This window comes from Paroedura picta, chromosome 3 (assembly GCF_049243985.1).
Source record: "Paroedura picta isolate Pp20150507F chromosome 3, Ppicta_v3.0, whole genome shotgun sequence".
Lineage (NCBI taxonomy): Eukaryota > Metazoa > Chordata > Lepidosauria > Squamata > Gekkonidae > Paroedura > Paroedura picta.
Genome location: NC_135371.1, coordinates 20,878,609 through 20,899,314, shown reverse-complemented (window position 1 = coordinate 20,899,314; position 20,706 = coordinate 20,878,609). Strand labels below are relative to the sequence as shown.

The 20,706-nt window shown below is 43.1% G+C and overlaps 2 protein-coding genes across 6 annotated transcripts in view; one reads left to right on the top strand and one right to left on the bottom strand.

Annotated features, from left to right (window-relative positions):
• The window catches only part of THOC7 (THO complex subunit 7), a 21,586-nt gene extending 17,007 nt beyond the window's left edge, over nt 1-4,579 (top strand). For all 5 annotated transcript variants that reach the window (XM_077325057.1, XM_077325052.1, XM_077325056.1 and 2 more), the window contains one exon: nt 252-4,579. In XM_077325057.1, the coding sequence (XP_077181172.1) occupies nt 252-319 (68 nt within the window). In that variant the 3' untranslated portion in view covers nt 320-4,579. The remainder of the gene's footprint in view (nt 1-251) is intronic.
• C3H3orf49 (chromosome 3 C3orf49 homolog) lies at nt 1,064-20,706 on the bottom strand. Its single transcript, XM_077324228.1, has 6 exons — nt 20,662-20,706; nt 16,131-16,302; nt 14,713-15,041; nt 13,423-13,553; nt 6,839-6,949; nt 1,064-1,258 (listed from the first exon to the last, which is right to left on the bottom strand). The coding sequence occupies exons 2-6, from the start codon at nt 16,250-16,252 to the stop codon at nt 1,064-1,066; spliced, it is 888 nt and encodes a 295-aa protein (XP_077180343.1). The 5' UTR covers nt 16,253-16,302; nt 20,662-20,706.

Genomic DNA, 20,706 nt, shown 5'->3' with positions numbered 1-20,706 from the left:
GGTAATGACTGGGGAAGGCACTGGCAAACCACCCCGTATTGAGTCTGCCATGAAAACGCTGGAGGGCGTCACCCCAAGGGTCAGACATGACCCGGTGCTTGCACAGGGGGATACCTTTACCTTTATATAATGACCAGCAGTAGTTCTTATGAGGTAAAGTGGCAGTTCTTATCAAATAACAAATATTTTAACATTGTACATTTAAAAAATCAATTATCTGAATATTCTAAATAACGAACACACTGTTTTAGATGATGAAAAGCTTTCAGAAGCGGAAGAATCCTCAGACAATCCGATGGAGGTGGCAGATAAACAGTAGATGGACTTTGGATTTAACTCAGAAGCCTGGAACAACATTTTTTCTTCCCAAATTGGATGGATACTTTTTTTTTTCAACGGGAAACTAAATATTCTTCAGTTAATTTTTGTGAATTTGTGCTCATGTTTGAAGTATGCTTTTACATTTTTATATAATACAGTAGTTAGAATTGTGTAAAAAGCTGTTCGGGTTTGGATTCACAGTGTAGAATTGCTGGAGTATTCTGGAATTCTAAGTCAATTTCTTAAATCAGTTTAACTCATTGGGTTTAAGAGGGTGTAATTTGGTTTAGGATTGCAGTGTAATGCATGAAATATCTGTCCATCAAGAACAGCCTTGGTCTAGTTCAGGGGTAGTCAGACTGCGGCCCTCCAGATGTCCATGGACTACAATTCCCATGAGCCCCTGCCAGCGAATGCTGGCAGGGGCTCATGGGAATTGTAGTCCATGGACATCTGGAGGGCCGCAGTTTGACTACCCCTGGTCTAATTGTTACTTTCCATGCGGAGCACTTCCAATGCACTGGCAAAGCTCCGTTTCCTTCGAAGTCTTTCTTTTTTACTTCAGATTTTAAAAGACAGTAAAATCTTACATTCAGAACCATTTGAATTGCTGTCAGCAGCAAAGGCATATCCTTGATTCCAAGCATCACTTTCTGAGACAGCGAAATAGCAACCCACTATCGCCGAAATTTAGACACCACTCACTTGAAATCCTTTCTATTTTTACCGTCCCAGATGTGAGTTAGCAACAACATCTACATGGAAAACACATATTTTTAAGTTTATGCTTCTTTGTAGTCCTTAAGGAAACCCTTTGAAACTGCTTAGAGGACTGAAGTATCTTGTTTCCCAAAGATTCGCATTGTTGTAGCTCTGCGCTTCTCAGAGCCAGTAATTGTATGGATTTTTCACTGATGTTATCCAAGAGATTATCCACCTAGTGAGAAATAGGTATTAAAAGAAAAACTTGACATATCGCAAAAGAAAAGCAAATTTATTTGATCTGAATGAAAGATGAAAGGCTTTAGTCATCTAAAGTTACTGGGGGGGAAACACTATAGTGGTGAAATGTCGAAATTGTTTACTCTGCAAGCTCTATGTGACAGATGCTGTCCTTGCAAATAGCGTCTGGCAGTAATTAAGAACATGAGCTGTGAGCTGTACGTCCTTGTTCAAATCTCAGCTTGGTGAACTCTTGAGTGCCTTGAGGAATATGCTATCAGTCCACCCAATATAATATGGAAACAATAATAGCCTTCCTTATTGAGTTTGGTGTAGTGGTTAGGAGTGCGGACTTCTAATCTGGCAAGCCGGGTTCGATTCTGCACTTCCCCACATGCAGCCAGCTGGGTGACTTTGGGCTCGCCACAGCACTGATAAAGCTGTTCTGACTGAGCAGTGATATCAGGGCTCTCTCAGCCCCACCTACCTCACAGGGTGTCGTGGGGAGAGGAAAGGGAAGGCGACTGTAAGACACTTTGAGACTCCTTCAGATAGAGAAAAGCAGCATATAAGAACCAACTCTTCTTCTTCAGTAATATCAGGGCTCTCTCAGCCTCACCCACCTCACAGGGAGTCTGTTGTGGGGAGAGGAAGGGAAGGCAACTGTAAGCTGCTTTGAGCCTCCTCGGGTAGAGAGAAGTGGCATATAAGAACCAACTCTTCTTCTTCTTAAGGATTACCAAGATTATGTGAAGTGCTCCAAGTATTCGGGAAAAGGTGCCCAAAAAATACATGGTTGCAAGACACATCTACCTGTGAAACTACAAAAGGATACAATCTCAGCATATCTGATAGTAGGGGCATGCATTCAGATATCTCGGATCTTAAATAGTGTCCCAGATTCCCTATCTGGTTTTGGACTGGGTATTTCTAATTAAAATTGAGCAAGAAAAAAAAATGGAGAGGATAACACCTCCAAAAGAATAGCAGCAGTGCTTGTACCTTTAAGAAATAACTCCCCCAAGTGGCCATTGTGGAGATTGCTAGGCAGCTACAACAATAATGCCAGCCTTCAAACCTTGGTTTCTGCCAGTAAACAACAGGAGGAAGGGGCAGGGCCCTTTCCAGGCTCTTTTGGCCTCTTACTCCACCCCTGCACCCCACCCTGCTGCCCTGGAGAGAGGAGTCATTCAGGTTAGGCCTGGCAGGAACCGTAAGGCTACCACATGAGATATGTGACTCACCCAGCACTGAGAGAAAAACTTGGTTACTCACTACTATTCAACAGCCACCACCTCATGGAAGTCAATATGTTGTACTGATAATAGTATTAGGCTTGGAATTAGAAGTTCCAGGTTTGAATCTCCACTCTGCTTTGGATAGTAACATTGGGCCAGTCACTCACAGTGTAACCTACCTTACAGGGCTGTTGTGAGGAGAAGAGAATGACACAGTGCTATGGCTCTCTATTTGGAAGGCAGGACATAAATGAGTTATGTAAATCTGAAGATTGGGATAGGCGGTAGCAGTTGGTGAGTGAGAGGGCGGAAAAAGGTATGGGAGCTGCCAGGCAAAGCGAGGAGGAGGTGCCTTCCTATAAGTTGTGCCAGGATCCTGATTGTTACTGTATCTAATTCTTCTGATGGCTTCATCTATAGATATCTGGAGACTGCAGCCATAAGCAAGCACAACAGATATTGCTACAAATGTTTTTTTTTAAGCTTCAGGTTTGCAGAAAAAAAATGAAATTCTGTTTTAAGAAATGGAGGGTTAACCCCTCCCCCCCAATAAAATCAACAGTTTAAGAAAAAATATGTATTTTTGGTGGTCATTGTGGAGCTCACTAGGCAACACAATGGTATTGCTAGCCTTCAAGCCTTGATTTCTGTTAGAGAAAGATGAAGGCAGGGTCCATTCCAGGGCTGTTTTGGCCTTTAAAGGAGGACCCATCACAGTCAGATCCACCATTAACCACGAGGCAATGTGATACCAGATGATTTACCCAGGATGGGCTGCTTGCTGCCGTTCAGCAGCCACCACCTCACAAAGGCCAGTGCTGTGTAGTGGTTCATTTCAGACTAGGGTCTGGTACAATCACGGTCAAATCACTACTATGATGTGAAAACTTGCTCTGTTATGTTAGGCCAGTTACACATCAGTCTGATTTACTTCACATGTTTGTTGTGAAGATAAAGTGGAGAAGAGGAGAAAGTAGTAAGCCCTGCTTATGTGTTAGAGTGGAAGCACGTGTCTTGCTTGTGTATCTGTAAAAAACAGCCAGCATGGGTTCCCTGTAAATGAAACCCGGGACCAGAACCTAGATCAAAAGTCATGATCAAGCATGAAATAAGCAGATTTGTATATCCTGACATTCACATCCTAAAATCTATATACTATCTACCACTTGTGGCTGCTTCAGTGAACAGCTAAATCTGCAGATTGGGGCCATATGGAGGTTAAACCGATTTTTTGCAAACTTGGAGCACCTTCTAGGTTTGCAAAAAACTCTTCTTTAAGAAACACTACAGGGGAAGGGGGATTCCCCCCAAATTAAAGTAGTGTTTTCTACAAGTGCAGAGAATGCACCTACCTCCAGCATTCATTGGCAGTACAGGGGAGCTGTGGTGGATTCAGCAGTTGTGGAGAAGCCTTGAGCCCTGCTGGGTTTGGCGGCAGTGGTGCCCAGGAGCGTGCTACTAACAGCAGTGCAAACTGAGTTGCACTGGGCTTGAGAGAAGATCAAGGAAGCCTCAGCAAGTGAGCACAGTGCGGTTCTGGGTGAGCCTCTGAGAGCAAGGAGGAGGGAAATGAAGCCTCAGAGAGCCTACCTAGATATCCTCCTGGCAAGTTGCCAACAGCAGGGGGAGAAAGTTGGTGAGCTTGACAGCCACAGAAAAACCCAGGGGACATGCTGGGCTGGCAAGGAGGGGTGGGGGAGATGGGACCCCCCTTGAGTATTTTAGGCCCCCACTTGTATTCTAGAATCTGGATGAGATGCTTAGTCCCAATGCTAATACCTGCAATTATGGAACATCCTTTCCAGGGAGGTGCACCTGACCCCCATACCATCAAGAGGTAGCAGATGATGACAGTTTTATTTCGGACTGCATTTGAATAGGTTTTATTTATCGGGACTCCTAATTGAGATTTTAAACAGTGGTCATTTACGTGCGTTTTTATAATTGTTCATTTTCATTGTTAACTGCAGAATTCAGCAGGTTGGAAAGGTAGCTAACAAATGTTTTAAATAAGTGTCAGGCAAGGTTTTGAAGAATGTTAGAAAACAGTGAAATGAAAATAAAGTTGTTTGGGAAAATGCGGGCTCTTTTTTTTTTTACTCTCACACATTTCCTTTGAACATGACAAACTCAAAACATTTCATAGTTTATTTGTGAAAGATATAACCTATTTTAAGTGGCATCTTAATTCCCTCCCGTACACGATGTGTGGTGAATACTTGTGGTTCAAACAAGTCATTAAGACCCTTGTGGGGTTGTTTGTGTTAGTACTCAGTTAATGGATGGACACATCTTCATTTTTATATGTGAATGATGATGTGGATTTTAGGATGTTTTGTGGTTTTCTGAGCCCTTGTCTTATTAAAAATAACCATTTATTCCGTTATTAAAAGGCTGATATAGCTGCGATTTGAATGATGAGGCGGCTTGCTGTCATCAATCTGCAGAAGCTCATGCCACAACAGATTGTTGCAGGGATATAGTTCACTATAAAAGCCCCTTTTCAGCGGTAAAATTCTTACCAGTTTCTCATAAAATCTGCATAGAAGGTCGCTTTGCTATTGGCAAACCGTACAGCCTTGGATAGTGGAAAAATATGTCAATGATCCCCAACATTAGTGCCATGTGTTTTCTTCTGTCCACTTCCTTCTTTCCTGAAGCATATTTTTTCCCAAAGCAAAGAGCTAGGCTTTCCACCAGCACTGTGGAGCAGTAGGTGCTTCAAGGCATCAGTCACCCTTCTATCTGCAGGAAGCATCTACACAGGAACTGTTATATTCTAATGAAGGGTAGGACCCTTGGCTTGGAACTTCTCTGTATTTGATGATGGACCCACACCCCAGGACAGCCATCTCATGCTGTCTCCCGCCCCCCTACATCCCAGAGCCAATTGGTCATGGCTGGGTCATGCTTCCCAGAATTCCAAATGTGACTGCAGACTTAAAAAGGAGATTTCAGATCTGGAAGACAAACTTCAGTTGCGGCTGTCAAAATTATGCAACGAGGTATGCATGCCTTAATTGTGTAGTTAGATTACTTGTTTAGAATATATAGGCTACAGTTCACATATCTTTTTAGTCAAAATATGTTTAAACACCATTATTAAAGTGAAAAACCAACCCCCCAACTCAAGTTTTCAAAGCTGAGCCATGTGGACCTCAAGATTTGGACGATGAGCCATTGTATTTTGTACGTCTGACACAATAGGCTTGCTGCCACACACATCTGTTTGCATGAACATTGACAACGGATCTACCAAAGGTGATGGCTGAACTGAGGTAAACAACAGTCTTTGGTTACATGTATCTTATATGTACCTTCCACTAGTATATAAAACCTTTTAAGTAAAAATCACATAGTTAGACTTGTAATTTCAACAAAAAAGTGTATGTAAATTGTATGGCAAAGATTTAAAACGCCAAGGAAGGCCTCACAGCTGAAACATGTTTGATTTTGCGTGATTTACATGTATTTAATGCAGTCTGTGAATTTACTTATAGAAATTATGCTTATAACTGACATCCCTTAGTATGCAAGCGTAATTTTACTGGAATGGTTTTGTATATTAGGGGAAGGTGCGAGAGCTCTGGGTATAATGAGGTTTTATGGGGGGGGGGGGTTATGTGTAAGCTGCCAAGAGTCTTCGGAAAGCGGTGGGATATGTCTACTAATATATATATGTAACCGAAGTTTGCTGTGTGTTCAGATTTTAATATTTGTAATTTGAGTAAAGCTTTTGGATGATAAATTTTAGCTTTTTTTTTGGTAACTGGCTGTGATAAATCTATACATAGTCTCTCCCCCTGCCCTGCCCCCCCCCCTCTTTTTGATTCCTCCTCTCTTCTGGATTGCAATTTTCTCCCCTCTCTTGTTTTAAACTGGGATAAATTCCATTCTTTAAAGATCTGTAACATGAAATATATGACAAGAAACCAATGTAATCTCTTAACATATAACAATTGTGTACACTAATTTTTTTGAAGGTGGGGCCAGTCGAGATTAATGACTTTTTAAATAGCAGGGCAGAATTTGTAAGATAGGAACACCAATCGATAACCCATACAATTCAGAGCAACCCTGATCACTAACTGGAATGTTCCAGCATAGACTGGTGGTGATTGCATCCAGTGGTGAGAAATAATTCTTATACTTGTAACTCTATGGTAAAGACATAAATTCCACTATAGCCAGATTCTAAGAATGTGCTTTAAAAATACCACCCTAAGGATCTATGTTGAATGGGCTTTTTTTAGCTGGCTTGGAGCTGTATTTCAAGAAATCTAATCTACTGAAGGACCTGTCTTGAATGATAAAATTAATGTGTCACTTGAAGATACCTGCATTTGAAGATTCCCTACTGTTAGGTCTGAATGGTACCACACGGGTGCCGTACTTTGTTTCTTCTTTTTGAAAACTGAGAAAGTCTTCTTTTTTGGACGATCCGAAACCTGTAAACACAACAACAACAAGCAACATTCAGAAACTTTCCATTATTCAAACTTGGGGTTTTCTGTCTTATTAAAAAAAAAAAACAGCCCAGCTTATTTATGAACAGAACTCAAATCACTCAATAAAACCTACTAGATCGTGGCTTGCAGATTTGTGGCTTGCAGACGCCCACATTTGCAGTCCTCAACCAAAAAGATATTGCCCCACTAAACTCACACATTCACATTAAATATATTGCTATTAGATATGGTTAAAACTCTTCATTGCTGGTCTCGGCATCACTTCTAGCAGGGGTATGCTTACTCCTGGGCATGCTGTTAAAAGTACACAGCAAACCTGAAACCCAAAATTTGAAGAAGAGCTTCAAGGGGCTTGTGAAGGAGCCTAAAGTGATTTGCGAGCTTCAGAGTGATTACTGCTACACTGGATCATGGTCCACATGCTAAAAATTTTATGAACACCAGAAAAGATACAAAAAGCACTTATGGTTACGAATGGAGCATTTTGCTTATGAACATAGAGGAAACAGAACTTTCATGTTTAAAAGAAAATGAGCATTTGATCAACAAAGGTTACTATTCGTGCCAGCTTTAATTGAAACCTGCATGATTACATAATCAGATGCTGGGGGTAAACAACAAGGGACAGCCAGCCAATATGATCAGGCTCCACTAGAAAATTTACTGGGCATCTGCTAAGCTACTAAATGTGCAGATGGACCTCTGGGTAGATCCAGCGAGTCAATGCTTAATTTGCAGTCTAATGTTGAATTCTCTGAGTACTACACAAGTATACAAACTAGTACTACAAGAGAGATTGCAATTTTTTATTTTTTTTAAAAGATGCACTATGAATCTTAGGTCACCTTTACAAAAACAATCCAAATTTCGAGTCCAACCAGCAGAGGGCTGCATCATCTGGGAAAAACAGAATTGGCAGGGAGTTTCCCTACAGAATTCTGCACAGGACTGCAAAATAGTTGGGGGGGGGGGGAGAATTCGTCTGGCAGGTATCGTGCACATTGAATGGTTATGAAACTTAAAGCTGCTTTTAAATTTGGTTTTATACTAGTGCAGTAAAGGACGCAGGCCTGCCAGCTCCCTCCTGTCTTTCTAATCCACAGTCTGCTTGGGTTTATTAACCTTTTCTCTCACAGGTCAAGTAGTTGTATAATGGAGGAGGGGGAGCAGTTCCTAATCCACAAGACATCTGCATTGTATTAACCTTTATGTTCCTGCGTTTAGCGAAAGAGTTGCGCAGCACAGATTAAATTAAGCACTCGAAAAACAAGAATTGTGCAGCCAAGGGATGAAAGGAGCAATGGGCGTACATATGAACACTGATGCTCCAGTTCAAACACAGGGAAAGGGCAGAGGGGGAAGATGACGCTACTGTTGTGATGGGAAAGGAAAACAACTGATGGGAATTGCTGCTATTATGCATTTTTGGATTCCTGCTTCTAGGAGCTCCATTTCAGCCAGAAGGACCACTGGTCCTAGCCTCAGAGGTAGAATTTTGATAACAGTTTTTTGACAATAGTCACAGTGTGAAAAGAAGCAGATGATAATCATTTTTGCATTGTGTGTGCGGGTATGTGTAAAAAGTATTAATTTGTTAAATGGAAACATACTACAAAACATACTGCTTTGGCATCTTTTGAATAGGAAAATTAAAGTCTCAAGACAAGGCAGTGGTGTCGGCCTGTTCCGACCTCTGAAAAGCTGTGAGCAAGACAAGAGGGTGAAAATCATAACAGTTGACTGTAATCTCATTCTCTGATCACCTATTCCAGGTTCTAATTTGTAAAAGACAGAATTTTCAGATACTCCTGATGCCATCAGATCCTGGACACGCAGCTCTTTCTTTTCTTTTCATTTTTTTCTATTTAATTTAAAGTATAGTCATATTAACAAACTAACAACTGTAGTAGAAATACTAAAGATTAGAAGTATCGTTGCAATATACAAATGAATAAAGTAGAAAGCCTACCTCATTCTATCTACATAGGACCTTATAATATATTTTATATACCTAACTTCCTTTCTTAAGGTAGTCCATGTAATAGCACCATTGTTCTTCACATTCCTGATCCTTCCTTCACACCCTGTTGACTTGAACACATGCAGTCTGGCAATGTTTATCCATACTAGGGATTGCTCCAGTCTAGCATTTCCATAGGTGCAAGGATTTCTGTCCACAAAGCCCAATTTCCCCACTGCCCATCGTTCATGGCAGCCTGAAATGCCCACCCCCCAAATCTTGATCCTGCAAAGACTGTCAGGAACAGGATGGGGGGGGGGCACATCTCAAGCTGTCACAAGTGGGGGAAGACAAGAAGACTGCTCTTTGTGGGTGCAAATACTTCTGCCTGCAGAATCACTTGTCTGGATACTAGCTGCAATATAATGTACCCCTAGCCTTCTGTTGATCATCTTCCCTGTTTCCATTCTGCTTCCCATCTTAAATCACTAATGTACTATTCTAGCATGTTTCAGTGTGTGACAAAACGCCAAGGAGCAGTGTAAGTAAACACTTCAATCAACTTTTAAACCATAAAACCAATGTTGCTCATATCGTCTTCTTGTGAAGCTCAAAGAGAGTTAGTTGTCTGACCACCAGCAAGGCTCATTCTTGTACAACAGAAGAAAAATCTGAAGGGTTTCACACCTCATTGTTTTCTACCCCAAGGAGACAATCACACATTCCCTTCCTCTCCCCACAACAGGCACCGTGTTTGTGTGTGTGTGTGTGTGTGTGTGTGAGGGGGGGCTGAAAGTTCTGAGAGAACTATGACTGGCCCAAGGTCACCCAGTTAGCTTCATGTGGAGAGGGAGGGAATCAAACTCAGTTCTCCGGATCAGAGTCCGCTGCATTTAACCTTTATACCACACTGGCTCTGGGATCTGGATCCTGTAGGACAATTCACTGAAAACAAGAAAGAAAAGCCCTACCCTGGCCTAATTTCTCAGGTAGTGTGAGACTGTTTAGACTATACAGAACTTTGAAGCATATTTTATTTATTTTCATGTATAGTCTGCCTGTCTTATTGGCTCAAGATGGATCGCAAGCGTGACAGAAATATTTGGTCAATCAATAAGGCTAGGCTTGCTAACCACCAGGTGGGGGTGGACACTTCCTGGAATTAGAATTTATCCCGTAGAGAATGTTTTTTTTTAAGGGGGGTATCCTTTGGGGGGGGCGTTATATCCTCTGAGGTCTCTCCCATCCCCAAACTCTACCCTCCAAGGATCCACTCCTAAATCTCTAGGCATTTTCCAACCAGAGGTTGGCTGCCCTACAATAAGCCAATTACAAAACACGATGACATTAAAACAACATCATGCAGTGGGGGTGGAACGAAAAAACTGAGTGATTGTTGGTGCTACATAAATCTGTTATGACTCCAATTCTATTTTCTCTCAGGCTTGATTAGCGTTGTTAATGGCCTGTTTTGCCCAAATGAAGTAAGAAAGGCAGGACGAAAACATTTTTAGTAAACCATAGCATGAGCCTGTCTTCTCTAGTTTCATTAAAATAATGAATAATCTAGCTCTGACCTACTTGTAATTGGATAAAAGGCATCTAAACTATTACCTCACTTTCTTATTAATCAGCTTCTCAAAGGGGGGGGGGGATTCCTGAACTTAACGGCTGTCTTTTTGCTATGTTTCATTTTGATCTTCGGGCTTCCTTATAGCTCTTTGATTTTTGAGCATTTATAAATCTGAGCACTAGAGGTCACCAAGCAAGGGCTCAAAGCAGTTTTAGCTAGCTGATCCAGTTGAGGCCAATAAGACAGATGTTGCCAGGATTCAAAGGGGGAAATTAGCTAAAGAAAATGTTTTCAGCCTCCCCCCATCTCACCATTGTTAAAATGAAGAAGTGTCTTTTTGCTAGAGAAGTGTTAAGACCCAGATGAGACTTGGGGTTAAAAGTCATTTTGTGTAAACCCTCACCCCCCCACCTAGCTTATCTCTAACATCCAGGCTCTTCACCTTTGGACTTGCTGCTGTAGATATCCAGCATTTCACCCCTGTCCTATTTGCTGCTATTTGTCACCTGGGTCCATTATGCATGGCCGCCGAAATGGCAATTTCGGGTCACATGGAAAATGCAGAGGGGGAAGACGCGAAGCACACCAGTTATGCATGGGACGGGGCGCAACGGCGGCAAAACCCAGAGTAACCGATTATGCACACGGTGATCCTGGCACAGCTTCTTGTTGCGCCCCGGTCACCCGGAAGCTGCGCTTTCTTCCACGTTTCGCTAACACGGATTTTTGAGAGGCATGCACCGAAGCTGCGGCCGGTTGTAGCCAGCACCATGAGTTATCGGTGATTTTAGTTGCCGCCATTCCACCCCGAATGTCCGTTATTCCCCCCGTGCATAATGGGTCATGGTGAGGCACATAATCCAAATGAGGGATAACAATACCGGAAGGAAAGAAGGAACACAGCCCTGAGGTGAAACAGGAGTCAGGATCCTCCCCTTATGGCTGCTTTCACTCTTTTTTAAAGTGGGAGATCCATTCATAGATCCCTTTTAAAAATCACAATATCTGTAGCACATAAGAATGGACAAAGACTGAGAATTATGTCTAGCAGATCACCCTTATCCACATGCTTGTTAACCTGCTGAAAGAACTCCTTGAGGTAGCTGAGACAGAACTACCCCTTGCTGAAGTCATATCGATTTTCATTAGCTCTCTTTGTCCCTCAATATGGTTAATAATCCTATCTTTAATAACACTTTCTACTAATTTTCCTGAGACAGATATTAGGCCAACTAGCCTACAATTTCCTGGATCCCCTCTGGAGCGCTTTTAAGAAATGAGGGCAACATTTGCTATTTTCCAGTTATTTAGCACAGTGGATGATTTTGGTGAAAAGTTATGTATGCTTGTTAGTAGATCAACAAGTTCTTATTTCAGTTTTTCCCAACCCTTTGGATATGAGACACCGGGATCTGCAGACTTACTGGTTTCCAGTTTGCCCAGCTAGTTCCAGAACTCACCTCAGTTTGACTCAGTTCTTCAGACACTCTTGCCCTCAAACACTGGCTCTAGTGTGAGTATGTGCATTTCTCATTTTTCACTGAGAAAACAGATGTAAAGAATTCATTTAAATTCTCCGCCCATCTTTCTTAACTAATCCCTTTATTTCTTTATCATCTCAAGGCCCAATGACTTCCCTAGCTGTTTTCCTACTTCTGATAAAACTGAAATGGTTATTATTTAGCAATATTCTTGGCCATATGCTCCTAAAGTTGTTGTTCTTCTTCTTGTTGTTCTTCTTGTTCTTGTTCTTCTTGTTCTTCTTGTTCTTGTTCTTCTTGTTCTTCTTCTTCTTCTTCTTCTTCTTCTTCTTCTTCTTCTTCTTCTTCTTCTTCTTTTTGCTTGCTTTATTGTTGTCTTACATTTGCTGTGTCAGAAGTTGTGCTCCTTGCTGTTTACCTTGATAGGGGAAATCTATTATAGGCCTTTTTGCCTTTTATGGCTTTATCGCCCTGTTGTTGTTCATTATGCAGACATCCTTCGGGGCTTGTAGGTACCCTTCTTTGTTTAAGGTATGTATTTTATCTGGGCCCCAGTCAGCAACGTTTTTAATAGTTTCCAGAAACCATGGAAAGATTGACTCTCTTAATTGTCCATTTAAACTCTTCTCACTAATCCCCACATTTTAGCAAAGTGTTTTTGTTTGTTTGTTTTTAATTGCGCAAATATTTAAACTTTTTTAGTGCATGCTGCCTTACGGACCCTGATCAGGTAGAAAGGTAGCAAAGACATTTGAATAAACAAAATAATTGCCTCTTGACCAATTGCTCCAGTGCACAATGATTGAAGATATCTAGGGCATGATTCAAGGACATATTTGCCACAGCACTGATAAAGCTGTTCTGACTGAGTAGGAATATCAGGGTTCTCTCAGCTTCACCTACCTCACAGAGTGTCTGTTGTGGGGAGAGGAAAGGGAAGGTGATTGTAAGCCGCTCTGAGACTCCCGGTAGAGAAAAGCAGCATATAAGAACCAACTCTTCTTCTTCAGTAATAGCAGGGCTCTCTCAGCCTCACCTACCTCACAGGGTGTCTGTTGTGGGGAGAGGAAGGGTAAGGTGAATGTAAGCCGCTTTGAGACTCCTGGTAGAGAAAGGCAGCATATAAGAACCAATTTTTCTTCTGCACATATATTGTAATAAAAATGTGTTGCTCAACCTTTTAAGTTCTAGTCTTGTTCCATCAATATTTTCCCAAGAATGTACCGCACTCCCTTTGGGATGAGTTATTCCAAACAGGAGGTTATCCAGTTCCTGTAAGTTTCTCCCCAGAAATTAGCCCTGCCTATAGATATAGATATTGAGTCTGCCATGAAAACGCTAGAGGGCGTCACCCCAAGGGTCAGACATGACTCGGTGCTTGCACAGGGGATACCTTTACCTTTACCTTTATAGATTTGCCTATAATTTATCCTATTACCTTTCGGATCCCTGGGGGCAGTGAAACCACTGATATGCGTCTTGTCATCCGTCTTGCCTGCACAACTGTGTTTGTTCTGCTTATGCTTTGTGCATGTTCTTCCACAAAATTCACATCCAACTGAATTGCTCCTTCAATGACAGGAAGAATAAAAAAGTCCAAATAATTGTTACTAGACATATAAACCACATTCTTTCATTCCAGATAACCTAGTCCAGAATACATATTTCCTGTCTACCCAGTAGGGATGGCCATTTGGAAACTTAACATGCAAACTGAACTGCCTCTGATCTTTAAGATATCTTAAAACCAATGTTTGACAATAGTCATTTATGTCTCAGAATCATCAGATCATTTTTTCACTGGTTTGCAGTTGTATGAACTGAGAATATACAGTTTTCTCTGGAACTCAGGTGCTTCAGATTGTGAGAGGAGATAGAGGCAACCTCCACTAGCATAAAAGGAAACATATCTTCAGAAGACAGTGGCAAACAAGCAAGCAAGCAAGGGGCAAGTGCCTGCAGATGGGGGAACAGAACACAATGCTTTGACCCCCTAAAAGGCAGTGGGGGTAACACACACATGCCAAGAGAGAGAGACGGAACCAAAAGGAGCTGAGATCTTTCTATTTGAAAGATGATACTTTCTGCGAGAGTGATAATATTGAAGTCAGCAGGGAGAAGAATGTCAAAATCCACTGAAAGCAGTAAGTAGAAGTTGGGGGACGGGGGATTTTCCTTTCCTGCATATATGCACTGTTTGTTTGCTTTATACTATCTAATATTTGACGCACATATGCTCAAGGCAGCCTACACAGTACATATGCATAAGAGGATCACGGTTCAGAAGAAAAACCCACTCATATGCCCAATCCTGTGTTATCACCTCCCTGAAACTGCTCTCTATGTGAAGAGCCTACAACAGGGGTTGGTGGAGCCAGTCATAAAATGGCTGCCGTAAGAGGTGGAGCCAACCGTGAAAAGGCACGTAGCAAGGTTATATATCACTCGAATAATACTTCTTCAACACTTCATGCAGAGGCTAACAGGATGGCCTTTTCACACAATGCATTTAACAGGATGCCTTTTAACCATTTCAGATGCCAGTAAAAGGAGAGGGCTACATTCAGCCATTCAGAATTTAATAGGTAGGGCCACAAGTTTTGAACCTTTGAAGCATGAGAGCCCTGGATCTGAAACCCAGAATGGTGCATTTGGGGCGCTCCTATGTAAATAATATATTCCCCCTCCTCCCAATAAAAGCACACATTTGGTACAGTGGCCAAATTACCATTTGGAGACAGCTTTCTTCTTTTCAATTTTAGAAACATTTTGGGAGGAGATAGTTCTTTAATGGTCCTTGGAAGGAGACGGTGTTTTCTGGGAACAGCAGTCATTCTAGGCTTGGCCATCTTGGCCGGCTGATTGCCTTGCTGCTTAGGTTTCTTGCTCGCCTTTTGACAGAAGGGGAATATTTTCTTCACCGTTGTCCTCAGCTGTTTCAAAAAACTCTTTTTCTTGGCAGTGTGGTACTCAAGGCATTCGGAGCCATTATAGGATGGCTCAGGAGGTATTGGCATGCCCTGCTTTGTGACATTAGCAGGCGTGGCCCGCTGCCACCTGAAAACGAATCAGCATAATGGATCGGTAATGGGCATTACAGTAGAGCAGCCAACCCAAAAAGTTTATTGCAAACATCCCCACAAAGCTTCACTTCCCTATTATGCTCAGGCTCTTGGCGCTGGATCTGTTCTTCTCTGCATCCTCTAGGTCACAAAGGGGTAGGGATGCCAGCCTCCAGGTGGGACAGGGAGCCCCTAGAATTACAGCTCCCCTCCAGACAATGGAGATCAGTTCCCTTGGACACAATGCATGCTCTGGAGGGTGGGCTCTGTGGCCTTGTACCCCACTGAGGTCCTTGTCCTCCCAGGCTCCATCTTCAAATCTTCAGGAGTTTCCCCACTTGAATCTGGCCACCCTTTCCCCCTTCCTCCACTGATTGCCAAAGGGGACCTGGCAACCCTATGAACTTTATTGGCAAACTTTATTGGCAAAGCCCCGTGCACAGTACCCTGATGAAGGACTCAGGGTGTATAGTAGGGGTAGTCAAACTGCAGCCCTCCAGAGGCCCATGGACTACAATTCCCATGAGTCCCTGCCAGCCTTCACTGGCAGGGGCTCATGGGAATTGTAGTCCATGGACCTCTGAAGGGCCGCAGTTTGACTACCCCTGGTGTAGAGCAAAGAAAGGCTGTGAATTGCTATGCATGGGGCTGGATCCGATGGACTAATGGAAAACAAGGGGGCAACCCCTCATCGTGTCCTTACGTTTCTTGTTTCTAAGACTGACACTGAAAGCGAGTGAATTATGTGGAAAATTCATTTGATCATCAGTAGAAATGAACCAACTTAAGCCTGAACTCCTGCTGATGGCGTTTAAGGCTCTAACATCATGTCTCTCTAATGACATTCTATAGCTCTGCAACTTATCCATAATGATGTTTAGAATCACTACTAGATCTGAACCGACAAGTTTTCTGAGTATAAAGCTTTTGAGAGTCAAAGCTCTGATGAAAGCCTGTGTCTGACAAAGGGAGCTTTTTTTTCCTTGGAAGCGTACACCCCAAAACTCTTGCTGATCTCTAAAGTCCTCAAATCTCACGGTGCTACTGCAGTCCCTCATAGCTCTGCAACTACCTGTAGACTCACCTTTCAATCTCCTTTCCTTTTCCTTGGACAGCTTTCTTCAGAGCTGGCTGTGCATTTTCACCACAAGCTCTTCGTCTGTCGCTCTTAAGAGGACCAAAAAGGCATCCCTGTTTACGGTGCATGGCTCATTCCCACTGAAGCAGATTCCTAATCCGGGATCTTTACAGCTGTCCTGTCAGTGACGGAATGAATGTTTGTCCTGAACTTGGATTTTTCCTTGGTTGAGGCCCATGGTGATGTGAAAGAACCCTGCTTAAGATTGTTACAATTTGGTGGTAATATTTTTTTTCTGGGAGGTGGGACATTTCACACGATGGGCTAAGCGTGACTTGGTAAATTCCTTTTCAGAGGCTTATTTGGAATCAGAACAAATGGCCTGCTGCTGAGGCCAGAAATAAATCTTCCTCACTCTCCCAGGCCCATCATAAGGCAGTGGTATGCAAACCTGACCCACCCCACCCCTCCAAAGCCAGGTACGGGTGCAGACCCTTTGTTATTTTTGAAATCTTGCACGAGAATCTTCAATACTGGAATTAAAGTCAGTTGTGTCAGGAAACCAGCACAGTCACGATTTCCCCTGGTTTTGGGGGGATATAAATTTTGGGGTGCAACTCTTTCTACCCACTGGGATAGACTTTCACCAAAGCGCCCCAGCTTCCCAAATTACAGACCAATAAAAGAATGAATGTCTCTTGCCTTGAACAACCCATGAGGGGTCACCATAAATCAGCCTTGACTTGACAGCACTTTTCACCACCGCAAAAGAATGCAAGAGCATTTCAGAGCCAATTAAAATGATGCCTCAAAAGGTCAGCATACAGAAGTACGCTCACAATCCACAGGCATGTGAGTGATGCAGAAGCAGTGCAGAGGATAGGGAGCAGCTGTGGCTTAGTGGAAGAGTGCTTGTGTTGCATGCAGAAGGTCCCAGGTTCAATCCTTGGTATCTCCAGTTTAAAGGATCAGGCAGTAGGTGATACCAAAGACCTCTTCCTGAGACATCTGGAGAGCAGCTGCCAGTCTAAGTAGACAATACTGACCTTGATGGGTCGATGGTTTGATTCAGTATAAGGCAGTTCATGTCTCATGTGATTTTATCAACTGGAAGACAAAAAGGCTAAACCCTGAATCTCCTTCCCACTCATTCTTTACAAGGCTGCATCTTGGATGTTTTTTTTGGGGGGGGGGAGAAATTAGTTTACTCCCCTTTGCCTGTGTGCTCTGGTTTTGTTTTAAAGTAAACCCCTCTCCATGCTTTGCACAGGAAGAGGCACGCAAGTCAAGTTCCCATGAAGACTATAAAGAAATATTCTGAGAATTATCAGATCCTACCCTGGAGACTGAATCTTGCATCAAAAAGCAATTGGCTAAGAAGTAACTGGGGAGCTGTCCTGGGCCCCCCATCTGGTAGGGGTGGCTGCCCATGGCCCATGTCCCCAAAGGAGGAGGCAAAGGAAGACAGGCAGGCTACTTAATCTTCCATGTTTAGTACTCAGGAGTGACAGGGCATGGAGTGACAAGGCAGTGGTGGGCTGGCAGTGGTGCTGGGACCCCATCCTGCACTATTGCCAGGGCCCCAGAATGACCGAGACCATCCCTGTTCACTTAGAGAGGTTGTTAGTTTGTCATCATCACTCCTCTCTCCTGCATCTCTTAATGCAGGGTGTGTGTGAAACAATTGAGGTTGGGCTGATCCTGCATTGAGCAGGGGTTGGACTAGATGGCCTGTACGGCCCCTTCCAACTCTATGATTCTAGGATTCTAGGATTCTACAGTGTAGTTTTGCCTAAGTCAATAGTGCAAGCAAATATAGACAGATGGGGCGGTTTGTAGTGTTTACAATTAGAGTCAATAGTGCAGGCTTTTGTTGTTGTTGTTGTTGAGAGTTATTTGATTTTTATTATATTTTAAAATTTTGTTAAATATTTATCAGGTGATGTAACCATACATGGACATGTTGACCCCCCCCCCCCAGCCAATGATGGGCTTGGAGAGAATGGGAAGGGGAGGGGCCCCAGGTGGGCATGTCCACAGGTATGCTTCCCAACCATCTTCTGCATGATCATGCCACTTCTGGGGTTTCTCGAAGCCTGAAGAATGTTTCAGGGGTTTCTCAATGGTAAAAATATTGAGAAAGGCTGCAACAGTGTATACTTTTTCTGAGCTGCAATCCTGCAATGATGCTTGATCACCAGGAGAGAGCAGCAGAGGATAACAATATTATTGTTTCCTTTTTTTAAAGGGTGGCTTGTTTTCTGATAAAATATTCAGGGTTGTGTTCATAAGCCAAGCACTGCCAAAATTACATAACGGCAACTGACCCAACAAGCTACATTCAGTAAGCATACTTAGTTATCTGTGAGTCAGAACCTCATGGATTGAGATCTTGTCTTTCCCCTCTGGGGCGTCTATGTTTTTTCACTTGAAAACAAACAACTGGAATATGCTATTCTGGCTGCAACAATGATGTGCTTGTTGCTAGTATCAGTAGAAGGACATGAAGGTACTGACTAGGTTTGGTTTGGTGTCTAATAAATGCATACCATCATGGTTCAGAGACATTTTCACACTCCCCAATTTGTTTCCTTTCACACCTCTGCCTCACTTTTCGCACGAAAAGTGTAAATGATGTGGAAGAGTCAAAATTGGGAAAGGTGATACCAGCCAGCCTCTTTGAGGACTGGCTTAGAAGAGGTTACTGCCTCTATGATAGCATGGCTGATAATAGAGGTTACCTTCGATAGTCATAATAGTTCAGCAGTGGAATGGGCTGCCCAAGGAGGTGGTGAGCTCCTCTTCACTGGCAGCCTTTAACAGCAGCTGGACAGATACTTATCAAGAATGCTTAAGGGTGATCCTGCACTGAGGGGGTTGGACTGGATGGCCTTCATGGCTCCTTCTAACTGGGTTGTAAATTATTTGGTTATTGCTCTCATACTGCGCTGGAATACTGCCTTCTCAGTGGGTCATTGTAGATCAGGGGTAATCAAACTGCGGCCCTCCAGATGTCCATGGACCACAATTCCCAGAAGCCCCTGCCAGCAAATGCTGGCAGGGGCTTCTGGGATTTGTAGTCCATGGACATCTGGAGGGCCGCAGTTTGACTATCCCTGTTGTAGATGTTCCCAGGAAGTCCCGAGTGGCAATGGATGGTTACCAGGGTACTTTCCAGGAAACCCATGGCAGGATAGCCCAGGCTGGCCCGATCTCATCTGACCTCGGTAGCGAAACAGGATTGGCCGTGAGTAGTATTTGGATGTGAGACTCTCAAGGAATACCAGGGTTATGATGCAGTGGAAAGCAATGGCAAACCACCTATTAAAGTCTCTTGCCTTGAAAACTCCACCAGGGGATCACCATTCCAAAATCAACACCCCCCCCCAAGACTTGGGTGCTAGAGCATCACATCCTTTGCATTACATGCTAATCAAAGTTTAGCCCTATTGCCCTATTCATAGCTTTTCTAGCTTGCCCTATTTAACTGCCACCTTGAAGATTTGGCCAAAGCTATCATTAATTCACGCCTTAATGCTTACTTGTATAAAGGCACATTTTTTTGCATGAATTGGAACTGGACATGAACAGCTTAATGGCTAAGAGGCCTAATCTGAAGTCTAAGTGCAGGGCATTGTTTTGTTTTTCTCTCTATTGTCCTTAGCTGCTGTGTCGAGATTAGGTGGGATTGCGTGCATCCTTATTCCCTCTTTAATGCCTCTTGTCCTTTCTCCTGGACTGACCAGGGGCCAAAATGCCTCTCCCATTGAAAGCAGTTGCAGATTGAAACAAAAACGAGTTAATAACAGGGTGCAAATGAGTGCGATTCTTGAAATTAATCCAAATGAAAATGAACATCCCCGCACTCCACGGGAGCACATTCTCCTGTTCCTTTGTAGATAATTAACAAGTGCATCAGAGACTGTGAGCTTTGAAGATTGTGGGTTCAAAAGTGAACAGCAATGAAAATGGAAATCCCCAGATCACTGTTCTAACCCTTAGATAGCAACATAGGCTGAGGGCTACCTATGTTAAGGTAAATCCCAACAATACCAGCCTATCTTTAAGGGATGAAAGGAGCACTAGTGCACTGCGCGTAGAACATTTAAGAATGTTAATTGATTTAGAACGTTTTGTAAGCCACCCTTCCCCCAAGGTCAGCCAGCAAACTTCATGGCGGCATGGGGGATTCAAGTTTAGGTCTCCCAAACTCCTAATCTGATATCCTACCCCTATAAACCACGCTGGTGTATGCTTAGTGTAGATCACTTATGCAGGCAACTTCACAACTAATGATTGTTCTTCCTTTCTCTTAAACAAATGCAATATGGTTGTCAACTGCCAGGTGGGGAAAAATAATCATTAACCCTGACCTGGGTTGATTACTCCCCCCCCCCGTCAATCCTGCTGAATTCAGATCGATTTGAACCCAGGTCTTTCTCTGTCCTTCCCCCCCAAACTGAAACAAAAAACCTCCTGCACTTGATTGGGGAAGCTCAGAGCAGGGAGCGGAGCAGTGGTCATGAAGCTGAACTACCTTTCCTGAACTGGCGAGGAGGGAGGGGGATCAGGTGAAGTCCAG

What these genes read in the sequence shown, in the direction of transcription:
- C3H3orf49 (XM_077324228.1), bottom strand. Translation starts at nt 16,252, where the DNA reads ATGCACCGTAAACAGGGATGCCTTTTTGGTCCTCTTAAGAGCGACAGA. An exon ending in AAAGGAAAGGAGATTGAAAG is followed by an intron (nt 15,042 to 16,130) that starts GTGAGTCTACAG and finishes ATTCGTTTTCAG; the next exon opens with GTGGCAGCGGGCCACGCCTG. An exon ending in TAGGGAATCTTCAAATGCAG is followed by an intron (nt 1,259 to 6,838) that starts GTATCTTCAAGT and finishes ATTTCTCACTAG; the next exon opens with GTGGATAATCTCTTGGATAA.